General features: G+C 35.9%; 1 protein-coding gene across 1 annotated transcript in view; it reads right to left on the reverse strand.

The window, feature by feature from the left end:
- Window positions 1–25,635, reverse strand: part of LOC135109179 (xylosyl- and glucuronyltransferase LARGE2s-like) — a 32,846-nt gene that overhangs the window by 6,840 nt on the left and 371 nt on the right. The window contains exons 2-16 of the mRNA XM_064020334.1: window positions 24,148–24,298; window positions 23,797–24,011; window positions 19,380–19,575; window positions 18,262–18,476; window positions 17,347–17,432; window positions 16,930–17,077; window positions 16,281–16,382; window positions 12,490–12,657; window positions 10,236–10,416; window positions 6,665–6,789; window positions 5,698–5,853; window positions 5,388–5,494; window positions 4,259–4,331; window positions 3,340–3,432; window positions 2,541–2,671 (exon numbers count right to left, since the gene is read on the reverse strand). Of these exons, the coding sequence (XP_063876404.1) occupies window positions 2,541–2,671; window positions 3,340–3,432; window positions 4,259–4,331; window positions 5,388–5,494; window positions 5,698–5,853; window positions 6,665–6,789; window positions 10,236–10,416; window positions 12,490–12,657; window positions 16,281–16,382; window positions 16,930–17,077; window positions 17,347–17,432; window positions 18,262–18,476; window positions 19,380–19,575; window positions 23,797–24,011; window positions 24,148–24,205 (2,054 nt within the window). The 5' untranslated portion in view covers window positions 24,206–24,298. The remainder of the gene's footprint in view (window positions 1–2,540; window positions 2,672–3,339; window positions 3,433–4,258; window positions 4,332–5,387; window positions 5,495–5,697; window positions 5,854–6,664; window positions 6,790–10,235; window positions 10,417–12,489; window positions 12,658–16,280; window positions 16,383–16,929; window positions 17,078–17,346; window positions 17,433–18,261; window positions 18,477–19,379; window positions 19,576–23,796; window positions 24,012–24,147; window positions 24,299–25,635) is intronic.

Here is a 25,635-nt window from a genome sequence, read left to right on the forward strand (position 1 = left end):
TCTTACTAGTATCATTCTTAAAGGCTAACTTCTTCAGCAACATCATAATTTACATAAATTAAGTGAGCTTTATGTAAAAACATAAATAACACCAAAAAGCACAAATGAACAAAGATGTGATTGAGTGGCCATTTCCTCTGTGAGAGCACAATGCTAACTGAGAGCATGTGAAAGCAAGCATGGTTGGAGAATTCTTTCTTTACTGCCTGCAACTTAGTGGAAAACAAAGGCAGCTCAATTCCTCTGCCTGTTGAAAAGATAATCAATATTTGAAAGAAACAAAAGGGCAGATCAGACTGCAATAAGAAACTATAAACAAGACATCAAAGAGATGCCAATGAAAATGACAAACCTCCTAATTTTCAACCACAACCAGGTCACAACTGATTGTTTGTATGTTTACAATACAAGTCTTACTCATACTGAGCAAAAATGACAGTATGAACATGGACCTGATGGGGTCCCTCCTGTTGTTCTCCGAAACTGTGCCTCTGTGCTTGCACCTGGCTTAGTCAAACTCTTTCAGCTCTGTCTGTCAACATCTACCTTTCCTTCCTGCTGGAAGTTTGCCTACATTCAGCCTGTTCTTAAAAAGCGTGACCATTCTAATCCCTCAAACTACCATCCTATTGGTTTAATTTCCTGTCTATCTAAAGTTTTTAAATTTATCCTCAACAGGAAGATTCTTAAACATCTATCACTTCAAAACCTTCTATCTGATTGCCAGTATGGGTTCCATCAAGGCCGCTCTACTGGTGATCTGGCTTTTCTTACCGAGTCTTGGTCATCCTCTTTTAGAGATTTTGGTGAAACTTTTGCTGTTGCCTTGGACATATCAAAAGCTTTTGATAGAGTTTGACACAAAGCTTTGATTTCCAAACTACCCTATTATAGCTTCTATCCTTCTCTCTCTGTAACCTCATCTCAAGTTTCCTTTCAGACCATTCTATTGCTGCTGTGGTAGACAGTCACTGTTCTTCTCCTAAATCTATTAACAGTGGTGTTCTTCAGGGTTCTGTCCTCTCTTTTCTTATTATTCATCAATGACCTTCTAAACCAAACTTCTTGCCCTATCCACTCCTATGCTGATGATACTATCCTGCACTTTTCCACGTCTTTTCATAGACATCCAATCCTTCAGGAAGTAAATATTTCATGCAGGGAAGCCACAGAACACCTGACTTCTGATCTTCCTAAAATTTCTGATTGGGGCAGAGCAAACTTGGTATTGTTCAATGCCTCAAAAACTCAATTTCTCCATCTATCAACTTGATACAACCTTCCAGACAATTATCCCCTCTTCTTCAATGACACTCAACTGTTCCCCTCTTCTACACTGAACATCCTCGGTCTGTCCTTTACTTATAATCTGAACTGGAAACTTCACATCTCATCTCTAGCTAAAACAGCTTCTATGAAGTTAGGCGTTCTGAGACGTCTCTGCCAGTTTTTCTCACCCCCCCAGCTGCTAACTCTGTACAAGGGCCTTATCCATCCATGTATGGAATATGTTTCACATGTCTGGGGGGGGTTCCTCTCATACTGCTCTTCTAGACAGGGTGGAATCAAAAGCTTTTCGTCTCATCAACTCCTCTCCTCTAACTGACTGTCTTCAGCCTCTCTCTCATCTCCGCAGTGTTGCATCTCTAGCTGTCTTCTACCGCTATTTTCATGCTAACTGCTCTTCTGATTTTGCTAACTGCATGACCCCCCTCCTCCTGCAGCCTCGATGCACAAGACTTTCTTCTTTCTCTCATCTCTATTCTGTCCACCTCTCTAATGCAAGAGTTAACCAGTATTTTCAATCATTCATCCCTTTCTCTGGTAAACTCTGGAACTCCCTTCCTACTTCTGTATTTCCACCTTCCTATGACTTGAACTCCTTCAAGAGAGAGGTTTCAAGACACTTATCCTTCAATTTTTGACTACTGCTTTGAACCATTTCCTGGGACTGGCATATCATTGGGCTTTTTTTAATTGGATTTTTGTTGCCCTTGGCCAGTGTCCCTCCTACATAAAAAAAAAAAAAAAAAAAAAAAAACTCATCATTCATAACTTGAATGATGATGCTCACATCCTGGAGCATTTTTTCTTTTAATATTTTTTACTTGTGAGCTAAATCATTCACAATCAGGGGCACTTGCAACCTGAGGTACCACTGTATTTCAGTTTATTTGTTTCTATTTTTCCTGTCAAATGAATTATAATACTCAAATATAGTACTCAAATAATAAAGAAATCATACCATAACAGTGACCAAGCCCTTGTAGTGATACTGGTAGTCCACACCTTTGATAATAATAATAACAATAATAATAATAACAATCTAATAATTGTTCCTATGAAAATCACACATTTCAACATTGGCTTTAAATAAGATTTCTCTCATACACCATACTTTCTGATAAATGGACACAAGTAACTAATAGTAAACAATCATCAATGTGAATGCAATTTTGTTTACATTCAAATTAAGACAATATTAAGTGGAAATCATGATTCATATTCAAGACGAGAAAAAAAACAGAAGAGACACTTACCGCTTGTACTGTGGGGATGTGCGGAACTTGGCAATGTCAAGACTTGGGGCGTGAGGCATGTGCACGATGAAAGCATTGGGAAGTACAACAAATTCAAACCCCATAACATGCAGCTCCATAATGTGAGAAACCTGATAGATAAAATAAATGCATTAGATCCAAGAATGAACATATACTATAACTCAATGCATAAAAACATAATTAAGCTCTACTTATATATTCTGAGCTCCCTCTCTCAAAATTCATACCATATGGTAGCTTGTGACCAGTCCACTTCTATGCAATACAACTTCACTCCAATATAAACCATTTTATTTTGATTTTTCTTATTATTCACAGAGACAAGCAACTCATGCATCATACAGCTTTGCCAGATCCTCACATACATGATATATGTCTTATTCATATAATTTACTCACACCAGTATATTCCTAATTTCAAAATTCCATCATGAGAATTACTGTATCCATCCACAGCTTACCAGGTATATGATTCTTCATACCTTAACTGATGTTTTCCCCTCTGTCCCCTACTCAATAAAGGGGCAGACAATATATCTTAATATAAAACAAAAATCTGACTGACCAATATGTTTGTGAAAGACATGAGGAGTATGTGACTGTAAGGAGCGAAAATTTTCTACTCACCATTCATTGCCTTCATTATCAGTAAAAAGAGTTAATCAAACAGGTGCAACATATGCAAAAATTATTTAAAAAAATAGATACAAGATTAAATTGATCAAAAATTAAATCTCTTGAAATTATGTGGTCAGACCTTTTTATAAACAGGAACTAACCTTGTTCCACCCGAAGCCCACAAAGCGTGTGTCATACTCGGGAACATCCTTTCGCACCACAATGTAAGGTTCAAAGTCTTGCTCCCATGGCACCTGAGATGAAAATGAACAAGCAAACCATATAATAATAGGGGCATGACAAAAAATTTATTTTTGCTTCTCCAAAAGTAAAGAGAAATAAACAAACCTCTTTTCACTTTATCTATGTTATAGTGAAATAACTATTTCATGAATATACAAACAAAAAACTAAAGTTGTAGTGATACACACAACTTATTAATTTACATTAAATTTTACTTAACTCATCCAACTCATTGTAAAGCATCACACAATATTTTTTTTTAATTCTTGCCATGCACTACTCTAGGAACATCACAAAATAGCCTGCCACCTTCCCACAACCTACAACCCAACTAACAAATATCATGGCTGTTCCCCAAGGTGAAGATACCACTGAAAAATCACAATGTGAAAGTCAATGGGATAATATGGTATGGCTGATAGCCATTCCAAGACATCATTTCCAGAGATGTTTCCTACTCTAAAACCACAATTAATGGCACACACAGAAAGAAATATTAAAGGTGCTTCAGCATATAAAGACTTCCTAGATGCCCAAAGCAAGCAGAAACTGTCTCCTTCAAACCAACTCTCACTTATAGTATAGTGCCACAGATGAGCACTGCAGCAGAAGACATCAAGGAAAGGGTAATCTCCCCAGGATCCATGGCACAACACTTTAATTCTAGCCAGTGTAAAACTGCTAATTAACACAAGCAAGGATATACTTGATAATTAATCAAACCTAACACCTCTCAGCTAACCATTATTTTACAGGATAGTTCAAAGGATATTGAAGGTGAGTTATTTTTTCCTCCAGGCCTAAAATTTAATACTGTTTGAACAGTTGGTTACAAACCTTGTATGGGGTAGTAGCTGTTCTCCACTTGGCAAAGTTAGTGGGTGCATGGCCCTTGGTCCACACATGGTACCTGGAGGTTAAGAGTTGCTTACAATCTTCATCAAGTTTCCATAAATAAATAAAAATTTGAATGTGCACATGCATATACATACATACATGCACCACAAGTTTAAACACAATTTTTCTTCCATTTAAAGATCTTTTGGCCAAAGAAAGAATTTAGTTAGAAATAGTACTTTTAATAATACCTTATTAATGGACTTTTTGACAGTGATCCAGAATTCTTGGTGAAAAATTTCTCACACATTTTTAAGATGTAACTTCTATTGATTCAGATTTTTCAGGATGCAATTCTAGTAATGTACTGTCCACACAGGGTCTCAGAGTATCATCCTAGTGCAAATTATAAAGATCACCAGCTCTTTAAACTGATTTTCTCACACATTCATGAATAGATATGCAAGTTTAAGACATCAATATATATGGAAGGCTCACAGCCCTATACCCAGAAGTGAGCAAGATAGGCAACTGTTTCCTCTCTCTCTCTCTCTCTCTCTCTCTCTCTCTCTCTCTCTCTCTCTCTCTCTCTCTCTCTCTCTCTCTCTCTCTCTCTCTCTCTCTCTCTCTAAATAAATAAATAAATAAATAAATAAATAAATAAATAAATAAATAATAGAACTCAATATTTTGAAAATTGCCAGTTATAAAACAGAAAAATCCTCAGCACCCTTTCCAGGGTGTGCCTGAATGTGGACTGTCATGGCAGGTGGTGACAATTTGTGAGAAAATAGTTGGTTTTTGGTTCTGAGGCACTGAGATGTCTTAGCTCAGTCTGTCACTAAGCACTAAATGCTAATATAATCATAGCATAAATCTCTCTTATCTGTTCATGTTGTTGTTACAGTTATCCCAATATGTTTCCAAACTGTATTCTTCTGAGTTAATTGCTGACTGGTAGAACCATATCAGATCCATCCTACTAGGAATATGGGGCCAAGGTTCTGAATGATTGACATATGTACTTACATCTGGGAAATATTCTTTACTGACAGCAAGTAATAATTTACACTGTTCAACTTTTTCTCTTCTATAGATTTAAGTATATTTAGTCATTTCCATAACTTACCTAAAAGTGAACAGTTCTCCCATGTCCAAGCGGTTGAGCAGTTCTGCCTTACTGCGAGGGAATGCAAGGCGGTAGCGCTGGGTCTCAAAGGCTGGAACTACCCATGCCTGCAGACAAGTTGTAAATACAAAAGGCCATGTCATAATTTCATCGAACATTAGCATTTTCTGTAAATGTCAGCTGATATCAAAGAAAAAATAAGAAAATAAATTAGTGTGTGTGTGTGTGTGTGTGTGTGTGTGTGTGTGTGTGTGTGTGTGTGTGTGTGTGTGTGTGTGTGTGTGTGTATGTGTCCAAAGAGTTGACTCACCGTCCTGGAATTGTCAGGATGGAGGGACTGCAAGGTGCGGCGCAGATAGCTGTACAACCCAAGCATTGGAAGAAAGTCAATGTCCGTGAGGAAGATGTAAGGTGTGTTTACCTGCTGTACCCCAACATTACGCAGGAAATTCACTGGAAAGAAATTCTGAGGAGGAAAGAACATTCAATTAGACAGTTTTATGAGAACAACATTTTAATATAAGCACAAAAAAGATCATTACAGCCAATTAGACAATTTTATGAGAATAGAGTATTTTGATACATACAAAAAAAAAAAAAAGTCATTATACTAGATTTCATCTGTATTGCATCTTAAGAATCACACAGCATATTTCATAAAGGAGAGTGCACTGTCATATGGCTGACACAATATATGATGCATAATCAAATAGCACATATAAAAGATAAAGAAAAGAAATTTCACATCTAATATCAAGCATCTCAACTATCATGGTTATAATCTTTTTCTGTGTACTTGTATTTGCCATACTCACCTGGTCCAGCTTATGTTATTCAAATGTGTGTTGTTGTATGCTACCAATATAATTTATATCTGACAACATAACTCACTCTTTATTTCTTTTCCTCTACAATCAAACCATTTCTAAGATACTACCAATAATGAAAGTTATGCCACATGCATTAAATGTGTTCTAATTTTTCAATGTCTTGTTTGTAGCAATGACCAGGTCACACTTAAGGGAGCACAATGACAAGAATAATGGATCTTATCAATTTGTTTACTCTCTCTCTCTCTCTCTCTCTCTCTCTCTCTCTCTCTCTCTCTCTCTCTCTCTCTCTCTCTCTCTCTTAAAAAATATTACATACATACATACACTTCATGTACACAGAACATAATTTACAAGCCTGATGTGCATAATAAGCAAAAGCTATCCATGATGAAACTATGAAATTCTAAACAAAGCAGCACAAAACTGCTAACTTGTTATACTCACCCCTTCTTTATATACCACATGATATGCTACATTTTTTCTGCTGGCAATTATCTCAGAGCTTTGAGTATATGCCAGGAATTGCTGGGCCTCAGCATCAGACATGTATAATGTCAGACTCACAGGCCCTGGAAGGTTAGAAAGAGACAAAGGTTGGATTCCTGTTAATGTGGGAAAGGGATGGTGATATCCATACTGTTCTTAAGTTAAGAATTATTGTACTTCAGATATCATAAAAAAGTGAAGACTAAACTATCAGAAGGACTACACTATCTAGATAATTTTATTAAGATTGGCAATAATGAAAAAAATGCATAGAGTTCAAGAGATGATAAGAGGATGTAAGGGGGGTGTACTGATATTTTAAGGTGATTTTAAAATTCTGCATCAATTTACATGAAACTTTAATGGCTTATAGCTAATGTACTTACTTACATGTGTAGAAAGTTTGAAGACCATACATAAAAAAAAAAAAATGAAAAATGAAAAATGAAAAACTATGAAATTCTTAAAATTTTTTAACAAACTTTGACTAAAGCTCTAAAACTATTTAACGTAATCAGCCTTTAAAGTTATCAGTGATGAAATTGATCATTTGCAAACAGAACTGATGCTTTTTTTTCAAAATATGCTTTTCATGATTCATGAAAAATATAAAAGCAACAACTTTTTTTTATACTAGGAAAATTTGCATTTCTGTGAAAAAAAAATCTTTCCTACTAAAAAAAAAAAAAAGCATCAGTTTTATAGAAAATTTAACTGCAAACAAAAAAAAAAAAAAAAAAATGAAGTAAATATCATGAAAACTGATGATACAGTAACAAATCTAACGACAAAAAACTTACAACCAAGAAATGAGCATAATTGTTGACAGTACTGCTTACGCAGTCAGAATTTCCCAGAAGCATACTCTGGGTCCTTTCTGATCTTCTTATTTCTCAACTTCCTTCTGTATGGAGAGTCCATAGCCACGTCCTTTGTCTGGAGATACTTTTCCACTGACAAAGTTGACTCGATGCCAAGAATACCAGTCAAACTGCTTTCAATGTAACCCACATTGTAGTTGCACACTGCTGTCATGGATGCAAAGTCCATCATCATCTTTGAAGCACTTCTGTGTTTTGGGCATATTCTCCAAATTCTTGAATGGAGATGTTCATTTTGATTTTGTGTCATTCCTTGCAGACACCAAGTCATTAATTCGTCCGATGTTAGTCAGTCGTATACAGCTTTCACTTGTTACAGCTCTGCTTTCGCTACCTTACAACCTTTGCCACAGGGACCTGCACCTCCATTCATGTCACAAACTGCACGGTAAGCAGAGCTATCACCATCTGACACAAAAGTTTTGTATATCATCTGATGTTTTTCAGATCTACTCCATATTGCTTCTGCTGCCTCCATTCCCCCAGATGGCCCTTCATAATTAGCATCACAGTCATTATGTTCATCTTGCAACCAAAACACATACTCAATCTCACTAATTTGCTCGTTCAGTAAAGCCTTTTCCTTACTTATGCACTTGTAACACATTTTAGAGCACAACTTCAAAGCCCAGAATAAGTCCAGTTTCTACATCAACAGCAGCACCAACACCAAAATTTGATTTGAAGCCACGTTTGTGCCACAAGCCGTCAAAAGTTGTGTTGACTGGCAACATACCGTCAACTAGCTCAACATCCTCTTTCTTTGCATAATGCTAATGTACTGCACATCTACTTCTTTCCAGAATATCTTTTGTGTGACTTATAGCATGCTTTGTGATGTACTTGGCATACCGAATATATGTAGTTTTAGTGAAATGTTTCAGAACGAAGAATGGAACAAGTTTATTGATTCCCACATACCCCACTCCAAGCAGCATCATGCAATACACCAGCAACAAGGTCATGGAATGAAAGTTTTAGTCTTTCACTTGTGCAGCTTTCAAAGTATCTGCTACTACACGACTAAAGGTGCACTTCACACAAATGTAAGTGTCTATTTGGTGGTGCACAAACTTCACAGTAACTTTGTCACCAGCACATGATGAGCACAACATATTTTGCACTATTTCCTCAACTGTCTTTTCATCAATTACAACTCGTACTTTACCACTCGCTTCAGGCCTTCCTTTCTCTTCAGCTAACAAAGAGCACTTGTGGTATTAGTACCAGCAACAGGTTGATCCATGGGTGGTAAGTCACTGTCTCCTCTTGACGGCAGCCTCCACAGACACTTTTGTCAAAATTTCTGCAAATTTGCGACATAAAGCAACGTTCTTCTTTGGTTTCGGCATATTGCACAATATCCACAAGGCAATATGTAAGGGAATAAAAGCAGGGAGTGGGCCACAAAAGCAGCGAGCGAGAACACGTGGGTTCTAAACAAAGCCATGTGTACCTGACTATACAGCCTGCACGCCCAGAGGCAACTAGTTTATCGATCGGCATCCAGCGATCACCTCCAGTAGGCCAGCAGCCTCTTCCTCAGTGAGAGGATGCCAGATACCTTTCTCATGAACCTCAAAATAACGTAAAAAATTGGGGAAAAAGCTATAAATGAGCAGCAAAACATGAGCTGTCGCAGACAGCGCATTTAAAGGGCACAGTGTAAACAAACTACGCTTCCTGGCCGTTTAAACATGCGTAGAATAGGCATATCGCCCTAGAACTTTCTGAGGATGATGCCACAACCTAGTATAATTTTCCAGTGTGTTTAACTCGATTTCGTATTTTCAGCGATTTTTAGCTCAGAAAACCAGTACACCCCCCGTAAGTAAAAATGAGTAATGACAACCAATATATATAGAAGGTGAGATAAGGCAAAGCAGGAACAATGCCCTCAGGGCACCCACTGGTAACTTGACAATATAGGTGGGTGTACAACACTACTATAGAAAATTATTACACAGATAGATAGAAAGGTTTGGCCATGTGGAAATAAGATGAGAATTGCTATGTCAAATATGAAGAACTTTTGAAGTGGGCTTGCTGCAATCATGCAGCAATTTCCTAATGTATTTCTCAGACATCCTTTTGTCAGGCAGTTAGCTGCTGCCCTGTGGAAAAGTAGGCACCAGATATATAGAAACATATATAGAGAGTACCAGTAGAGAGACCAAGGAGGGTGTATTTAAAGGATGAAGTCCTGAGGAAGGATCTAGAAGGCAAGGAGTAAGGTTGAACATGACTGAGTGGCTTGATGAGCTAATCTATGTGAACATGGTATCTGTCCTCCACATCAAAGACAAAGATGAGATGATGGTAAGGTGATAGAATGCAAATCCCTAAGGTGATAAAATGCAAAGCCAAAAGATAGATTTGTCATCTAGAAAGACTAGATGAGATCATGATGCAAGACTTGTACATATCAGGAAAGTGCAAAACAATAACATTCTATAAAATGATACACCAATGGTTGAATGTATCTGAGAAATATGGAAACAGGAGAATGAGGAAGCTAATGTGCAATAATGAGAATAGGAAGGAGTAACTGAACACCCCTACAGAGGTTACATAATTCAGTCAAAAAAAAGACAGGCATAACAACAAGCATACATATGGATAACTAGAAAGGTGAAAATGACACTCACCATCCCAGTGCGTAAGTAGTTGTTCCACCATCTGTAGGCGATCCATGGAGAGGGTAGCAACTAGGGTCACATCATAGCCATCAGCGGTTGGGTCATACTCGTGGTCCAGGAAAAACAGATGAGTGCGGTAATGGGTCTGACATGCACGCCGGAACTCATAGCACTCATCTTCCTCACTCAGCTATGGAAGAATGTAGTTTCTATTTCAGAAAGCAATTTTACAAGTTGTTTATAATATCCATTCTTTTATCAATACTTCAACTTATTTAAATATAGTTTACTAATGAGAAAGAATTGAATTAGACATGTGGAAGCTGTCATAACTTACTAAAGGGAAAACTACAGGATACTGATCAGTCATGTAGAAAGAATGGAAAAAATATAAATAAATAAAATAAATAAATAAATAAATAAAGGAATGGACCCAGTGTGTAACCTGAAAGCTTGAGGGTATGAGCAAGAAAGATACAAAAAGATAGTGTCAAGTCACCAAGTCACAATGACCTATGCACTGAAGGTAAAAGGTGTGTACTGCACTGAATCAAATTAATAAAGTGACAATACAAAGGTAGTGATAAGTCAGATATTCAAAACCTTAAGTATTATGAAATGGATATTGCAAGTAAAAAACAGATTGACAGGTTGGGATATGAGGGAGGAGAAGCAGAATAAAAATGATAAAAGAGGGAATCAGAAAGTTACTGATGAAAGAAAAGGGAAAGCGAGAGAGAGAGAGAGAGAGAGAGAGAGAGAGAGAGAGAGAGAGAGAGAGAGAGAGAGAGAGAGAGAGAGAGAGAGAGAGAGAGAGAGAGAGAGAGAGAGAGACCAGAGCTATTATAACATTGATAATATGATATCTTTAATTGAATGACTTATATGAAAACTACACAAAAAAAAAAATGCCATGAATGAAAACCATCCCTAAAACAAAACAGACAGGCAGACAATAATAAGTAAACTCCTTAGCTCCCTGCCTGGTTTCGTTTTAAGACCCTTCTAAAATTAGCACTGTTTTAAGAGAGACGCATCGAGAAGCAAACCAACTAACCCAGTTTTCTACTTTTAATGAGTGACAATTAAATAGATCCTTATTTTTCTGTTTTCATTGCCCTTGTGCAACCTCCTTCATGTTTATAACAGTAAAAATACGTATGAAGGTGTCTGTAGAAAGGAATGTTTAATAATGTAACAACAACAACAACAACAACAACAACAACAACAACAACAACAACAATAACAACAACAACTACTACTACTACTACTACTACTACTACTACATTCCTGCTAAACTTAATATTCCTTTTTCTCACAGGATGCGGCAGGACAATGTTATGAGACAGTGAAGGAAGGACGCCAGATGAATAACAATAACTGGCTCACTGTACGATGGGAAAGAAGTGTGTGTGTGTGTGTGTGTGTGTGTGTGTGTGTGTGTGTGTGTGTGTGTGTGTGTGTGTGTGTGTGTGTGTGTGTGTGTGTGTGTGTGTGTGTGTGTGTGTGTGTGTGTGTGTGTGTGTGTGTGTGTGTTTTGTCCTCACATCTGGCAGTGACATGGTGGTGCAGCACCATCACATCCACCATAGTAGTGAGACAACTATTATTTGTTTGTGTGTTTTTTTTACAATGTAGCAGTGCCAATGCCAGCCATCCTCTCCCTCTCTCTTGCATGCAAGCTGGTGTAACTTGTGTTGTGGATAACAAGAATAACATAAAGAATTTGTATGTTCAGGTATGTGAACTATACACACAAATGCATATACAACACATAGCAAGTATGTAGGTATTAATTTTTATTATCTGTGACACCAATGGTAGGAATGCATGACCTATACACAACAAAAATGCAAAACTCAAGAAAATAATGCACAGAAGTTGGGATGTTAAGAATTTACAACTCAGCACAAAACTCAAGGGATCCCAAAACTCGAATACCACAAGATTCAAGAGGTACTGTAGTGCCCTATTAGCTAAATTGGTTTTCAATTTTATCTCTATTTGCAACTGTGTATGTGTGCATGTACCTTGTCTCCACAACATCTTTGTTGATATGTCAGCCTGGTCTATAGGTAAAACATGCCCCACCTTTGCTCCTGATGTGATATGGGATGACCAAGGAAAAAGATGCAGAAGGTATTTCTGTTATGACTATCTCTTTTAGAGGTTTTCAGCAAAAATGATTGCATCAAAGATGAAAGTGAATTATGAGGTCTGCACAAGAATTTGATGCTCAAATGAGAGCAGCTATGATGCCTACCTGGGCAAGAGGGCTTGTAGCAGCATTGGGCCTGGAGTGATTGCATCCAAACAGCTCACGACGCAGCAAGTTGCCATCATACTCCAGGAAAGTGAGGTGAAGGTTACGGAAGAACTCAACATGTTTGTTTTTCACCTTGAGTTTCTTTGGAGAATTCCAGTGAATGGCCTGAAACATATACAGGGAACATTAATAGGCCTGTTTGTGACTAATGATACTTGTTACTCTTGTGAGCTTTCATGACTGAAAGCAGTCTGAATGTAGTGAGAGTTGCAGTGTTAATATTTATCAGTGCTGTATCTCTCTCTTGCTGAGTCTCAGTCACAGCTAAGGATTCCCACAGAAAAGACGGCAACATGATTGACATCCGGTTGAAAAGTGACTCAATGTGGCAGCATTATGATGAGTTGCGTACACAATCAGGACAAGAATGTAAAATCAAGTGCAAGCACTGTTCATTTCTTCCTGTGACATAAATAAAAACTGAAATAATTACCTAATTTAAATTGAATAGACGTCACCCTGACTAACAGAATATTGATTATAAACAACAGTTCCATAGTTTTTCACTAGGAATATTCAATGCATGTGTATTTGCTATGTACAGTAAACAGTAATGACAATGTGGATTATGTCCATTTTTTTTTCTGTGTAGTTTATAAAACTTTAAATGTTTCCTAGTATAGTATTTATCCCAAAATCACCTTGACCTCTATTTTACATTCAAATATAACCCAATATACTCAATTTTCAAATTTGCAAAGATATATGGCTGTTAGAGGAATGACATTCCCATGAACATGCAAAATCTAGGAATAATCAGCTCCAGACACCTCATGGCCAACTAAAGTAAAAATTTATATAAGGTAAATGAAAATTTATTAAGATGTCACTTATAAATAAATAAATAAATAAACAAATAAAAAAAAAAAAAAAAAAAAAAAAAAAAAATATATATATATATATATATATATATATATATATATATATATATATATATATATATATATATATATATATATATATATATATATATATATGCACCAAATTTACCTAAGGAAGCAGTTAGTAACAGCAAATCACATGCCAGTCTTTCAATTCTCAAACATGTTAATCTTTTCTTTAATTTCATCTTCAGTTACACAAACATCAGCTTAGTTGACTGGCTCTGAACCTGATGACATTCATATCCATGAATGCTTCTTTCCAGCACTCACTGTGTATCCCAGCAAACAAACCATTCTTCATCTTCATAAACCTTTTTTTTTTTCAGTACCTGGGACATATAATTAGCTAAGCAGTGTGCATTAAAAATTTTTTACTTATTTATTTATTTATTTTTATTTTATTTATTTATTTATTTTGTATTTATTTATTTATTTGTTTATTTTTTGTCATCTTAAAATTTTATTCCATATAATGGACTCCAAACAAGTATTCTACAGTAGCATAAGGCATGCCCTCCCTACACTTACTTATTAACTTGACTTTTGTACTGAAGGTCATACCTTACCTTCCATTTCTTGAAAGCACTTTTGACATCACAGAAAATAACTCATCTACAGAAGGATCATTGTTCTACTTTTAAACTACTATCTGATAATTTTGACTTTGTCTTTCTACAGTACTTCAAACTTCTCTTTACAGGAATATTCTCAACCATCTATCAGTTCACAATCTTTAATATGATTGAAACTATGAATTCCATAAATAGTATTTATGTACATACTCCTCAAGTTATTTTCTTAACTAAATCTCGATATTGTATTCTTTTTGCATGGGTTTTGGTGAAACTTTTGGTGCCAGCTTCAATATGCCTAAAGTCTTAATAGAATCTGGGATAAATCTCTCATCTCCCAATCATTCTCTTACAGATTCTATCCTTCTCTGCATTTATATCTCTAGTTTCCTATTCTTTCCTAAATTATACCATCATAAAGTTCCATATCATTGCTCTTCCTCTTTCTTAGTTTTCTATCCATTCTTATGCTGATGTCCTTTTAATTATTGAAAAAAAATTATAAAGAATAAATTGTCAGACAATCTACTCAACAGAACATATACACAGTTCATGGAGAAACATCATACAATCTACTCAACAGAATATATACACAGTTCATGGAGAAACATCATAGAGTCCCTAACTTCTTTCCATGAAAGTCATATCTGAATAAGGCAAAATGAACCAGGCAGACTTCAATGCATCAAAAACCTAATTTCTATATATATTTCCTAAACACAACATTCTTGACAACTATCCACTCTTTTATAATAATGCTCATCAATAATAAACATGGAGTGCAAGATTATTATCTTCAGTGACTTGTCTCTTTTCTAACTGACTTTTCAATTTCTTGCAGCTTCCACTATGCTGCACTTCCTGTTACCTCCTATCATTAATTTCATGGTCAACACTCTTCTGAATGTGGTAACTCCAGCCCTTCCTCATCCCATGATCCTGCTGCACAAGACCATCCACTTGTCCATATTCTGCTTACCTTTCTAATGAATGAATTATGGTACTCAGGATCCTCACTCCTTAGTTCCTTTTGTCTATGTACTATAAAACATGCAATCTTATGTTATCTTTCCACCTTTCTAAGGAAAAACTCCTTTAATAAGTTACTAATCCAGCTCAGGAAATGAACTAATCTTTTACTTTTTGAAACTCCCACTGTCTACTTTTGAAGAAAGGCAATAAGTGGAATCTTTTATTTTCTCAGCTTTGTTTTGCATTCAATATCTTTGACAAGCACATAACAAATAGAAAAAAAATTAAGAGAAATAATGAGAGAAAAATTAAAGGGAAATAAAAGAATACAAAGCCATTCAATGGAACTCACTGCAGATAGGTTTAGGGAGAAAAATTACCATCTACCACAACAGCAACAGATCAGCCAGAAAGGAAACTTCAGATGAAGGTACAGAGGAAGGGACAGAATCTGTAAGAAAGTATTCAGAAAACTTCATTATACTTTACTGCTGAAAATTACAACAATTTTAATATTCAAATAAATAATATCAATATTAAAAAAAAATTTATAAATAAAATTTTTCAGACATAGTAAAAGTTTAGTCTATATCAACACACCAATTCTTTGGTGGCTACACTGCCCAAATCATATGTATCAGCCAAGCTGCTTCCTGGTATGTGAGCCCCCAACACCTTCAACAAAAAAACCGCTGCTAACCTCTGGCTTTATGGATACTACCTCTTCAAGTAGACATGTTCCAAGTTATGTGCAATGCATCCTAACAAGTTTTTTTCATAAAGCAATTGGTTTCCTATCTTATTTCCTGTGAAGCATGCCACCTCCAGTTCATAGATTTTCAGTTACAGATAAAATTGTACTGTACTGTATTTGCATTTTTTATTTTTTATTTTTTTAAGATAGGAAGGAAATTGCCTTGAATGATGATAGTGATGTGACTTAAAGAAATTACAACTATGTGTATGTACACAGTTTTAAACACTAAAGTTACCTTGTTTCTACAGGAGAGATTTAGTACTTCCTCAGCAAAAGTGTCTTTTTTGTAGTCAAAATTCTATATTCTGTTATTTCATGATGTTGCTTACTAAAGCTACATATGCCATGGAAAAAATATCCTCCTTGTACATATGGCATGGTATATGAGTTAAACATAGAGACCAACTATAAGGTAATAATCATTAAAATGAAACAAACCAGAGAAGGGGACACAGGCTCTTAACTCCTGTGTTTACAATGAAGCACAAAATTAATAAGAATTTTTTTGTATTTAGAAGGAAAGAAAACCAAGGTCATACTCACCTTCAGGTCCATCACCTCAAGGTAGCACAATTCAGAGCGTGTGTTGTCTGAGAGCTGCACATTCCACTGACAGGGCAATGTGTACACCACTTCAGGGTGTTGCTATGGAAAAAGAAATTGAAGACTGTTTACAACATATCTTGAGGTACACACACACACACACACACACACACACACACACACACACACACACACACACACACACACTGCAAGCTAAGACTTGCTTGGGGGTTCAAGACTGGAAGAGACAACTAGTTAGCAACAGAAAAGAAAAAAAAAATATTGGAGTATCATAATGCATGTGACAATTTGTCACAAAAAATTAGCATATTAATAGTAAAGCTAGAAATGCTTACAGTAAATTGTGGACAAATATGACAGATGGTTTTGATAACCTGAATGAGGACATGTTGAGAGTTAGCAATATTTATGATATGGCTAAGATTAAAATATGCAGCAATGATGTCTTAAAAAAAAAAAAAACTTATAAGCTGAATAAGGTACAAAGAGTAGCTATAAAAATTATTTGGTGGTTCTCAGATTTTTCTTTGCTGTAAGAAGCATACACTACAAGATGTAAATAAGAATACAGAAAAATGTATCAATATAGATATTCTAACTTAATTTCACTGATGTTATCAATCATTACCTTGACTACAGCATTGATAATATCTTGATCTGCCAACTGAGTGGAGAAAAGGGTGGTCAGGTCCCTCTCAGCAATCAACTTCCACAGCTGGGACCAGTTGCTGCGCCTCATCTCATCCAGTCGAATGAGAATAACTCCTGTGTTAAACCTGGCCAGAATACATTATAGATAGAATTTAATAACAGATTGATCATGAGATGTGAATATTTGAGCAAATACTGGAAATCAATGTATAATGTCTCTATATACAGCTTATGTTCATGTTAAGTATCATATATCCATATGATAAATACAATTTTAGAATTCTTCTACACATTCCTTCTACAATTTATATTGCAACTTTTATCAAACCAAAGTTATTTTCCTAAATGACAACTTATTATAATGCTCTACTATATAACTGAGTATGACACATACCCTCGTCCCAGTGCTGGCCACGGCCGGTGCGACTTCCAAAGCTTGCCTAAATACCAGTCACTCTGATTCTCCACCAGACCAAGGTACTGAAAATTTAAAATTCCACAGAAAATATACTGCACAGTTCCATATTTTAATTGTTGCAAACTAAGGGACTAAATCATCACATAAAAAGTAAAATTTATAAAATCAACAGCATTTAGGATGTTTAGATATAGTTATGCTGTATGATGGTGCAATGATGCATAACAACAACAAAGTGGCATAGCAGTATGGAACATATGGTGAAAGGAGGTAGTTATGTTACTGTGTGAAAGCTTGAAGAAGTTGCTGTTAAAACAGGAAGCTTCCTTCCACGCTTCATGCTTTCCCTTAATGATGGGAAAATGACAAGGAGAGGAAATACCTTGGAATGATGTCCAAAATAAAAGTATACAGGTAAGTTCTGAGGGAGGTAACTTTTATGCATTCTGCATGAACAAGGACAGACTAAAATACAGTATTCCCTGCAAAAAATTTTGCACATGCTTATGTACTCAATATAAGGAGAATGCATTACTTCAAAAGAATGCACACATATGAATTCAAGTTCATCACAAAGATCCCAACAAGTGATGCAAGGCAAGTATGTAGAGAGAAGCTTCAGAATACACAGATGAGAAGCTAATTACTTGTTGGCCTCTTTCTTTACATTGTCTTTTCATTCCTTATGCACAGGTAAGCTGAAGGAAATCCTTACTTCATGTTAGGGTAGAAGATAATAACTAACATCTTATTAGAATTGGTATCTGTGAATAACTGTAATTTAAGAGAACCATATACTGAAGGCAGGTCAAATTCTTCATAATGCAATTAAATCCCTCACCATGTAAATATAAAAATCAGGATCAAGACTGATCCCTGACTCGGACTGACCTGCTTTGGACCAAACTTGGAGAAAATATTCCACAGTTCAGCAATATCTGTAGCAACAGTGATGTCAGTATCCAGCACAATAACTTGGTTGAGTGAGGATGGCAAGGCCTTGTTGAGGGTAAGTTTCATAAGGCCAAACACTCCAGAATAATGCTTGTTAGGTACCCAGGAAATATCTGGGGCCAAGTTATCAGTCAAATAGAAACTCACTTCCACTGGAATAAAAGCAATACCAGTTAGAACATACAGAATGATTATGATTCAGTAAGCCAAAAGCAACCTTGTATGGATAAAGTCTTGTATGGTACCTAAAATTTCAACATTTAACAAAAAAAATATCACAAGATTTCCACCAAACAAAAATTTCAGGAAATGAAATATAAAATATCAATTACATATCAAAACTTATACTAGAGCTTCATCTGTATATCTAAGATGTAATTTTGATGGAAGGGAACATATGAGTAACTCAAAAGTTCTATAAAACATTTAAAAATTAAGAAGCATTATAAGCAAAGCACATCTTTTCAACTGAACTTTATAATCATAAAACATAGCTTTTTAGAATTTTTTACCTTCATCCTTTGAACTTATATGATAATTAGCTGGGTTTTATTCATAATTAATACTTGCAACACTCTAAAAGCATGAAAAAAATATTAGATGCATAAATATAATATATGCAGATGTCCTTATAGATCATGAGTATAAAAGTGAAGGTCAATGTGAAGTGAAACTGAGTCACTATACTGTATGGTATCTGAGAGAAGCTAATTACATCATCAATAAACTCACAGACAATCACTATTTCCCAATAATGCCCAGATGCACTGAACACCTTAATATACATTATCAAGCCTTAAAAAAAATAAATAAAAAATAAAAATTCTAGGTTATTTAAGTAGTAGGTCTTGTCAATGGCAGGTGCTGATAAGCTTCTAAGTGTAAAAGATAAGTGGCACAGAAATACATAAATAAATAAATAAATAAAACAGAACTAATATTCAGAATAAAATTGCATACATTAAATCCACAAAACCAAAATCCATCCAAATGCATATATTAAATGAAGAAAACATTATCATATACAAGTGGGAAGAACAAAATAGATAACTAACCATGAGGAACATTCCAAGAGGAGAACAATGTGTGGAGAACAACTTGGGCCTTGGCATCAACAATCATGTGGAAGTGAAGGGGATTGCGGCGGAAAAAGAGGAGAGACTTGAAAAGAGTGACCACAGATCGGGAGGAATTGTAGCCAGCACACACTATGGCAATGTGCAGCACTTCACACTTTCCAACACCAAATTCCTGCAACACATACACAGAAGCATTGCAGAGGAAATTAGTACTGCTTATCCAAAGCTCAAACATTTAGGCTTTAAACTGAAAATAAGAGTTAATGAGAAAATAATGCACGAAAGAAACTGAGAAAACACAAAATATAGAACTTACTATTACTTTAATTTACTGTTATTACTCAGAATACTGCAATGTCATGAAGAATGCAGAGTAAGTTGTACTCATGTAAGTAAATAGAGCACCCTCACCTTTTCATCAAAGTCATTAGAAAAAAATTACGACTTTCATATACAATATATAGATAATCTTCTGATTGAAGATAAATATTCTAAATATTACATGTGCTTGACATACCATATTTGATGGCATATAAGACACATTTTTTTTTTTTTTTCAAAGAAAATGGCTCAAAAAATCACCCTGCATCTTATATGTGAATGTGAGGCCTCCTAGACTTAATTTTGAAATTTTCTTCACCCATACACATGAAAATTTACATCACCATATTATAAGCAAGGGTGCTATATCATATTTTTAAACCATATTATGATGTAAAGAAATGTTGAAAATTAAAATGTGACCCTGTTCAGTGACGTGCCAAGTGTGTTGTTGATATAATGGCAGCTGGGCTGCATTCTTCGCCTTGACTCCGTGACTAGGCCACTACCTCTGTTTTATCACTCCAATTATGTAAGATATTTTTACTATTGTGATTGCTTGCTTTTTGTTCAGCTGCACCACTAGTTTGCTTCAAACATTACATGTTTAAATACATAAAAAATATAAATAAAAAAAAAAAATTCCTGAATATGCCCTGCTGAAATGGGTGTGTGTCTTATATGCCTGTGCATTTTATATGCCATCAAACATGGTGAATAAACACCATCAAACAAGTCAGGAAAGTCTGATGTATATATATAATAATTTGTATAATATAATTGGAAGGCAGAAGAGCCTCTACCTTTCCCTATCCACATATTTCCTTCTTACCTGCTTGCAAGAAACAATTTATCTACTTTGCAGTAACAATGAAGTGAACATAACTGAGCTATACCAATGAAACCATGCCTCATAACAGTTTCTCTTGTCTATAATGACATATGAAAGCCAAATGCACAAAAAAAATGCACAGTATAATAATATAATATTTCAATTAAATATTATATAAACTAATATTCAAAAAGCCAAATCCTGTAATATCTGCGATATACTAAAAAGAAACAGTATAAAAATTACAGAAATAACAATTCTGTGTTCATATCACATGGAGGTCTGATATTTGGGATAAGGAGTGTCTCAAGTTGTAAAGGTATTTAGCATATTTTGTAATTTTATACTATGTCTAGAATATGCATATATAAACAATGAAATGAATTATATTGTGTACAGGCAAGAAACATTACCTAAGGATGTGTGTACGTAATTTCTTAGTACCTACGCAGTAAGATAATGAGGCATTATATTAATACCTTCAAAGATTAGTAAACCACATATATGTAAGCAGTAATTGTGTGGTTAGATATTAATTTTAATGTATAACTTTCAGCTTTCACGCCCATGCAAGAAGCAAACATGGTACAGAGGACCTAATAAAGATCCTTGTGATACAAGATAGTCTCTGTTGATTGACCCAGCACTAATAATTTGACACAAGTGTGATCCCACAGTAAGAACCACCACACAAGTGTTTCACACACACACACACACACACACACACACACACACACACACACACACACACACACACACACACATATATATATATATATATATATATATATATATATATATATATATATATATATATATATATATATATATATATATATATATATATAAGTAGACTTCATAAAGTATATGTGAAGGTGTGAGGAACAGATCAAACAGAACCCCGATCTTCTTTATTGCGTGATGTTTTACCACATGCACATGGCATTTTCAAGCTAAAAACATATAAAACATAGTTAAATAAAATTAAAACATATAGACATATAGAAAAACTTAGATTTTTTTCTTTTTATGTATTCCTGATTGTAATAATCTTTAAATTCTGTTTTCACTTTTTTCTTACTTTTATTTATTTATTTTTTTTATCTAGAAAGGGCACTGGCCAAGGGCAACAAACATCCAATAAAAAAAAATGCCCACTGAAATGCCAGTCCCATAAAAGGGTCAAAGCAGTAGTCAAAAAATGATGAATAAGTGTCTTGAAACCTCCCTCTTGAAGGAATTCAAGTCATAGGAAGGTGGAAATACAGAAGCAGGCAGGGAGTTCCAGAGTTTACCAGAGAAAGGGATGAATTATTGAGAATACTGATTAACTCTTGCATTAGAGAGGTGGACAGAATAGGGGTGAGAGAAAGAAGAAAGTCTTGTGCAGCGAGGCCGCAGGAGAAGGGGAGGCATGCAGTTAGCAACATCAGAAGAGCAGTTAGCATGAAAATAGCGGTAAAAGACCGCTAGAGATGCAACATTGCGGCGGTGAGAGAGAGGCTGAAGACAGTCAGTTAGAGGAGAGGAGTTGATGAGATGAAAAGCTTTTGATTCCACCCTGTCTAGAAGAGCAGTATGAGTGGAACCCCCCTGATATGTGAAGCATACTCCATACATGGACAGATAAGGCCCTTGTACAGAGTTAGAAGCTGGGGGGGGTGAGAAAAACTGGCGGAGATGTCTCAGAACGCCTAACTTCATAGAAGCTGTTTTAGCTAGAGATGAGATGTGAAGTTTCCAGTTCAGATTATAAGTAAAGGACAGACCGAAGATGTTCAGTGTAGAAGAGGGGGACACTCGAGTGTCAATGAAGAAGAGGGGATAGTTGTCTGGAAGGTTGTGTCGAGTTGATAGATGGAGGAACTGAGTTTTTGAGGCATTGAACAATACCAGGTTTGCTCTGCCCCAATCAGAAATTTTAGAAAGATCAGAAGTCAAGCGTTCTGTGGCTTCCCTGCGTGAAGTGTTTACCTCCTGAAGGGTTGGACGTCTATGAAAAGACGTGGAAAAGTGCAGGGTGGTATCATCAGCGTAGGAGTGGATAGGACAAGAAGTTTGGTTTAGAAGATCATTAATGAATAATAAGAGAGTGGGTGACAGGACAGAACCCTGAGGAACACCACTGTTAATAGATTTAGAAGACCAGTGACTGTCTACCACAGCAGCAATAGAACAGTCAGAAAGGAAACTCGAGATGAAGTTACAGAGAGAAAGATAGAAGCAGTAGGAGGATAGTTTGGAAATGAAGGCTTTGTGCCAGACTCTATCAAAAACTTTTGATATGTCCAAGGCAACAGCAAAAGTTTCACCAAAATCTCTAAAAGAGGATGACCAAGACTCAGTAAGGAAAGACAGGTCACCAGTAGAGTGGCCTTGACGGAACCTGTGCTGGCGATCAGATAGAAGGTTGTGAAGTGATAAATGTTTAAGAATCTTCCTGTTGAGGATAGATTAAAAAACTTTAGATAGGCAGAAAATTAAAGCAATAGGACAGTAGTTTGAGGGATTAGAACAGTCACCCTTTTTAGGAACAGGTTGAATGTAGGCAAATTTCCAGCAAGAAGGAAAGGTAGATATTGACACACAGAGCTGAAAGAGTTTGACTAGGCAAGGTGCAAGCACGGAGGCACAGTTTCGGAAAACAATAGGAGGTATCCCATCAGGTCCATATATATATATATATATATATATATATATATATATATATATATATATATATATATATATATATATATATATATATTATATATATATATATATATATATATATATATATATATAATAAAGTGGAGCAAAGAAAAATTTCCTACACATTGAGTGCTAAACATCAATTTGGGCTTTAGAGTTTATACAACACGGAACTTTATGAACCAGATGAACCAATCAAAATTTGCAAGGAATCTTTTAAAAATTATGATGAAAATAACAATGATGATTGTGATAGTGATGCTGATGATGCTGTTGCTGCTGCATGATGATGATGATGATGATGATGATGATGATGACTTAAAGAGACAAAGAAAACCTTTTGGGCCAATGTTATAATAAACAGTTTATATCATAGGGAGAAGTGTATGATCTATACACTTATAACTGGAATGTTTGGTGTCTTTTTTCAAAGTTAAATTCAGAACATGTATAATACAAGTTGTTATAATAAAGGAAAACATTAATAAAACAGACAACAGACTATAGTACTGTGTGCATGATTCATATAAAGTATTTATAGATACTTACCTTATCCTTGCATCTGGGAGATGCTTTATTACCAGCGCCTTCCGCCCCTTTCTCAGCCCCCTCTTCTCGGTCATCCCCCCAAGCCTGGATCAACTGATTTTGAGATATGCTGAGCTGTCTCCGTAACAGCTGATTCTGCTGCTCCATCTCCCGCACACGTTCTGCCAGCCGCACCTCGCGAGGAGTTAGTCCCAAGACATTGGTGGGGTCTGAACCTTGGGCAAGCAATGTTAATCAAAACATAGTCCTTAGTAACACTGTATTACAAATAACTATCACATGATCCTTAAGGAAAAATATGTATACAATTCTTAGTACGTTTTCAGAAAAACATTCCAGGATGCTACATACCATCCATCCTTGTGAGAAGTGTTGCTGCAGCAGCACATCCCAGCACAATTCCCAGCATCAAGCCACACCACCATCTTCGAGTGTGAGAAAACCGCACACTCACCACACGTTTACTCCGCCGGCTTATCTTGACGTGTTCTGCCACCCCAGTCTCCATAGAAATGGTAAAAAGTACCTTAATCAGTATTCTCATAACTGAAAAATCTGATGCATGATTAGCCTAAGATCATCCTTTAGCTTAGAATTTTTCATATATGCTGACTATCACATTTCTTCAGTACATTTTTCTACTTCTCAAATACATTCTCCATACTTTCAAATTACAGAACATGTCAATAATTTTAAACAATAAAAGGATAATGGAAGACTGCATCAGCAGCAAAGCATATTGCATTTCAATCACAAAAGGATTCATTACAGCATAGTGATATGACTTTATTTATCATACAAAGACTATACACATCTCATTCAAATACCAATAAGTATAGAAGTATCTTCAATAAACAGAACTAACAAAGGCACTAACACATTCAAATACCAGTAAGTATAGAAGTATCTTCAATAAACAGAGCTAACAAAGGCACTAACATAAATATGTTCACAACAATGGTACACAGCAAAAGTACCGGGACAAGAGATGATGGAATTGATAAGGATTTATGCTAAGAGCACAAATACATAAACAGGAGACTAGACTGTGATAACACAGTGACATCAGAATGTAATGGTAGCAATATTCATATACACAAATGGTTCAAATCAAAGCTACCTGTATTTCAGCTGATAATTAATGCAAAAGATATACTTGTACAGCAACAGGTTAGGTTAGGTTAATGTCTATAAGGGAGGGTTCAGGGAGGGGGGCAAAGCCTGCCCAGTTAGGTTAGGTTAGTGTCCTTCAGGGTGGGGGTTCCAAGGGGGTGAGGGGCCAAAGACCCCAAGTTAAGTTAGGTTAGGTAAGGTTATTGTCCTTAAGGTAGGGGAGCTCCAAGGGGGAAAACCCCCCAAGTTAGGTTAGGTTTGGTTAGTGTTCTTAAGGGGTGTTCATTGGGGCAAAGCTCCCCAGTTACGTTAGGTTAGGCTTAAAAATTCCCATTTTCAAAATGTGGCATCTCATCCTTGGACTTTTCAAGAATGTCGACATTTGTTATAATTTGGCTTCTCCCACCCTAAAACCCCACTTTCCCACCAGGTCCCCAAGCTTGTTGGGGACAGAGGAAAAAAAGATAGGATATATTGTTAAACTGCAATTTTATCAGTTAGGATGCCATAACAAGGGATACGGAGGGCAGAAATTTCTTGTTTGTTGACTATTTTTTAGGGATTTCCCCACAAGCGGCATTTTTCCTCCTTAGACTTTTATATTAAATTTTGGTCTCCCCCATCCTAAAACCCTCCTTTCCCACCAGGTCTCCAAGCTTGCTTGTCCCAGAGGAGAGCAGCAATAGAATACATATGGAGCCACAATTGATAAGATTTGCCAAAGCA

This window comes from Scylla paramamosain, chromosome 2 (genome assembly GCF_035594125.1).
Source record: "Scylla paramamosain isolate STU-SP2022 chromosome 2, ASM3559412v1, whole genome shotgun sequence".
NCBI lineage: Eukaryota > Metazoa > Arthropoda > Malacostraca > Decapoda > Portunidae > Scylla > Scylla paramamosain.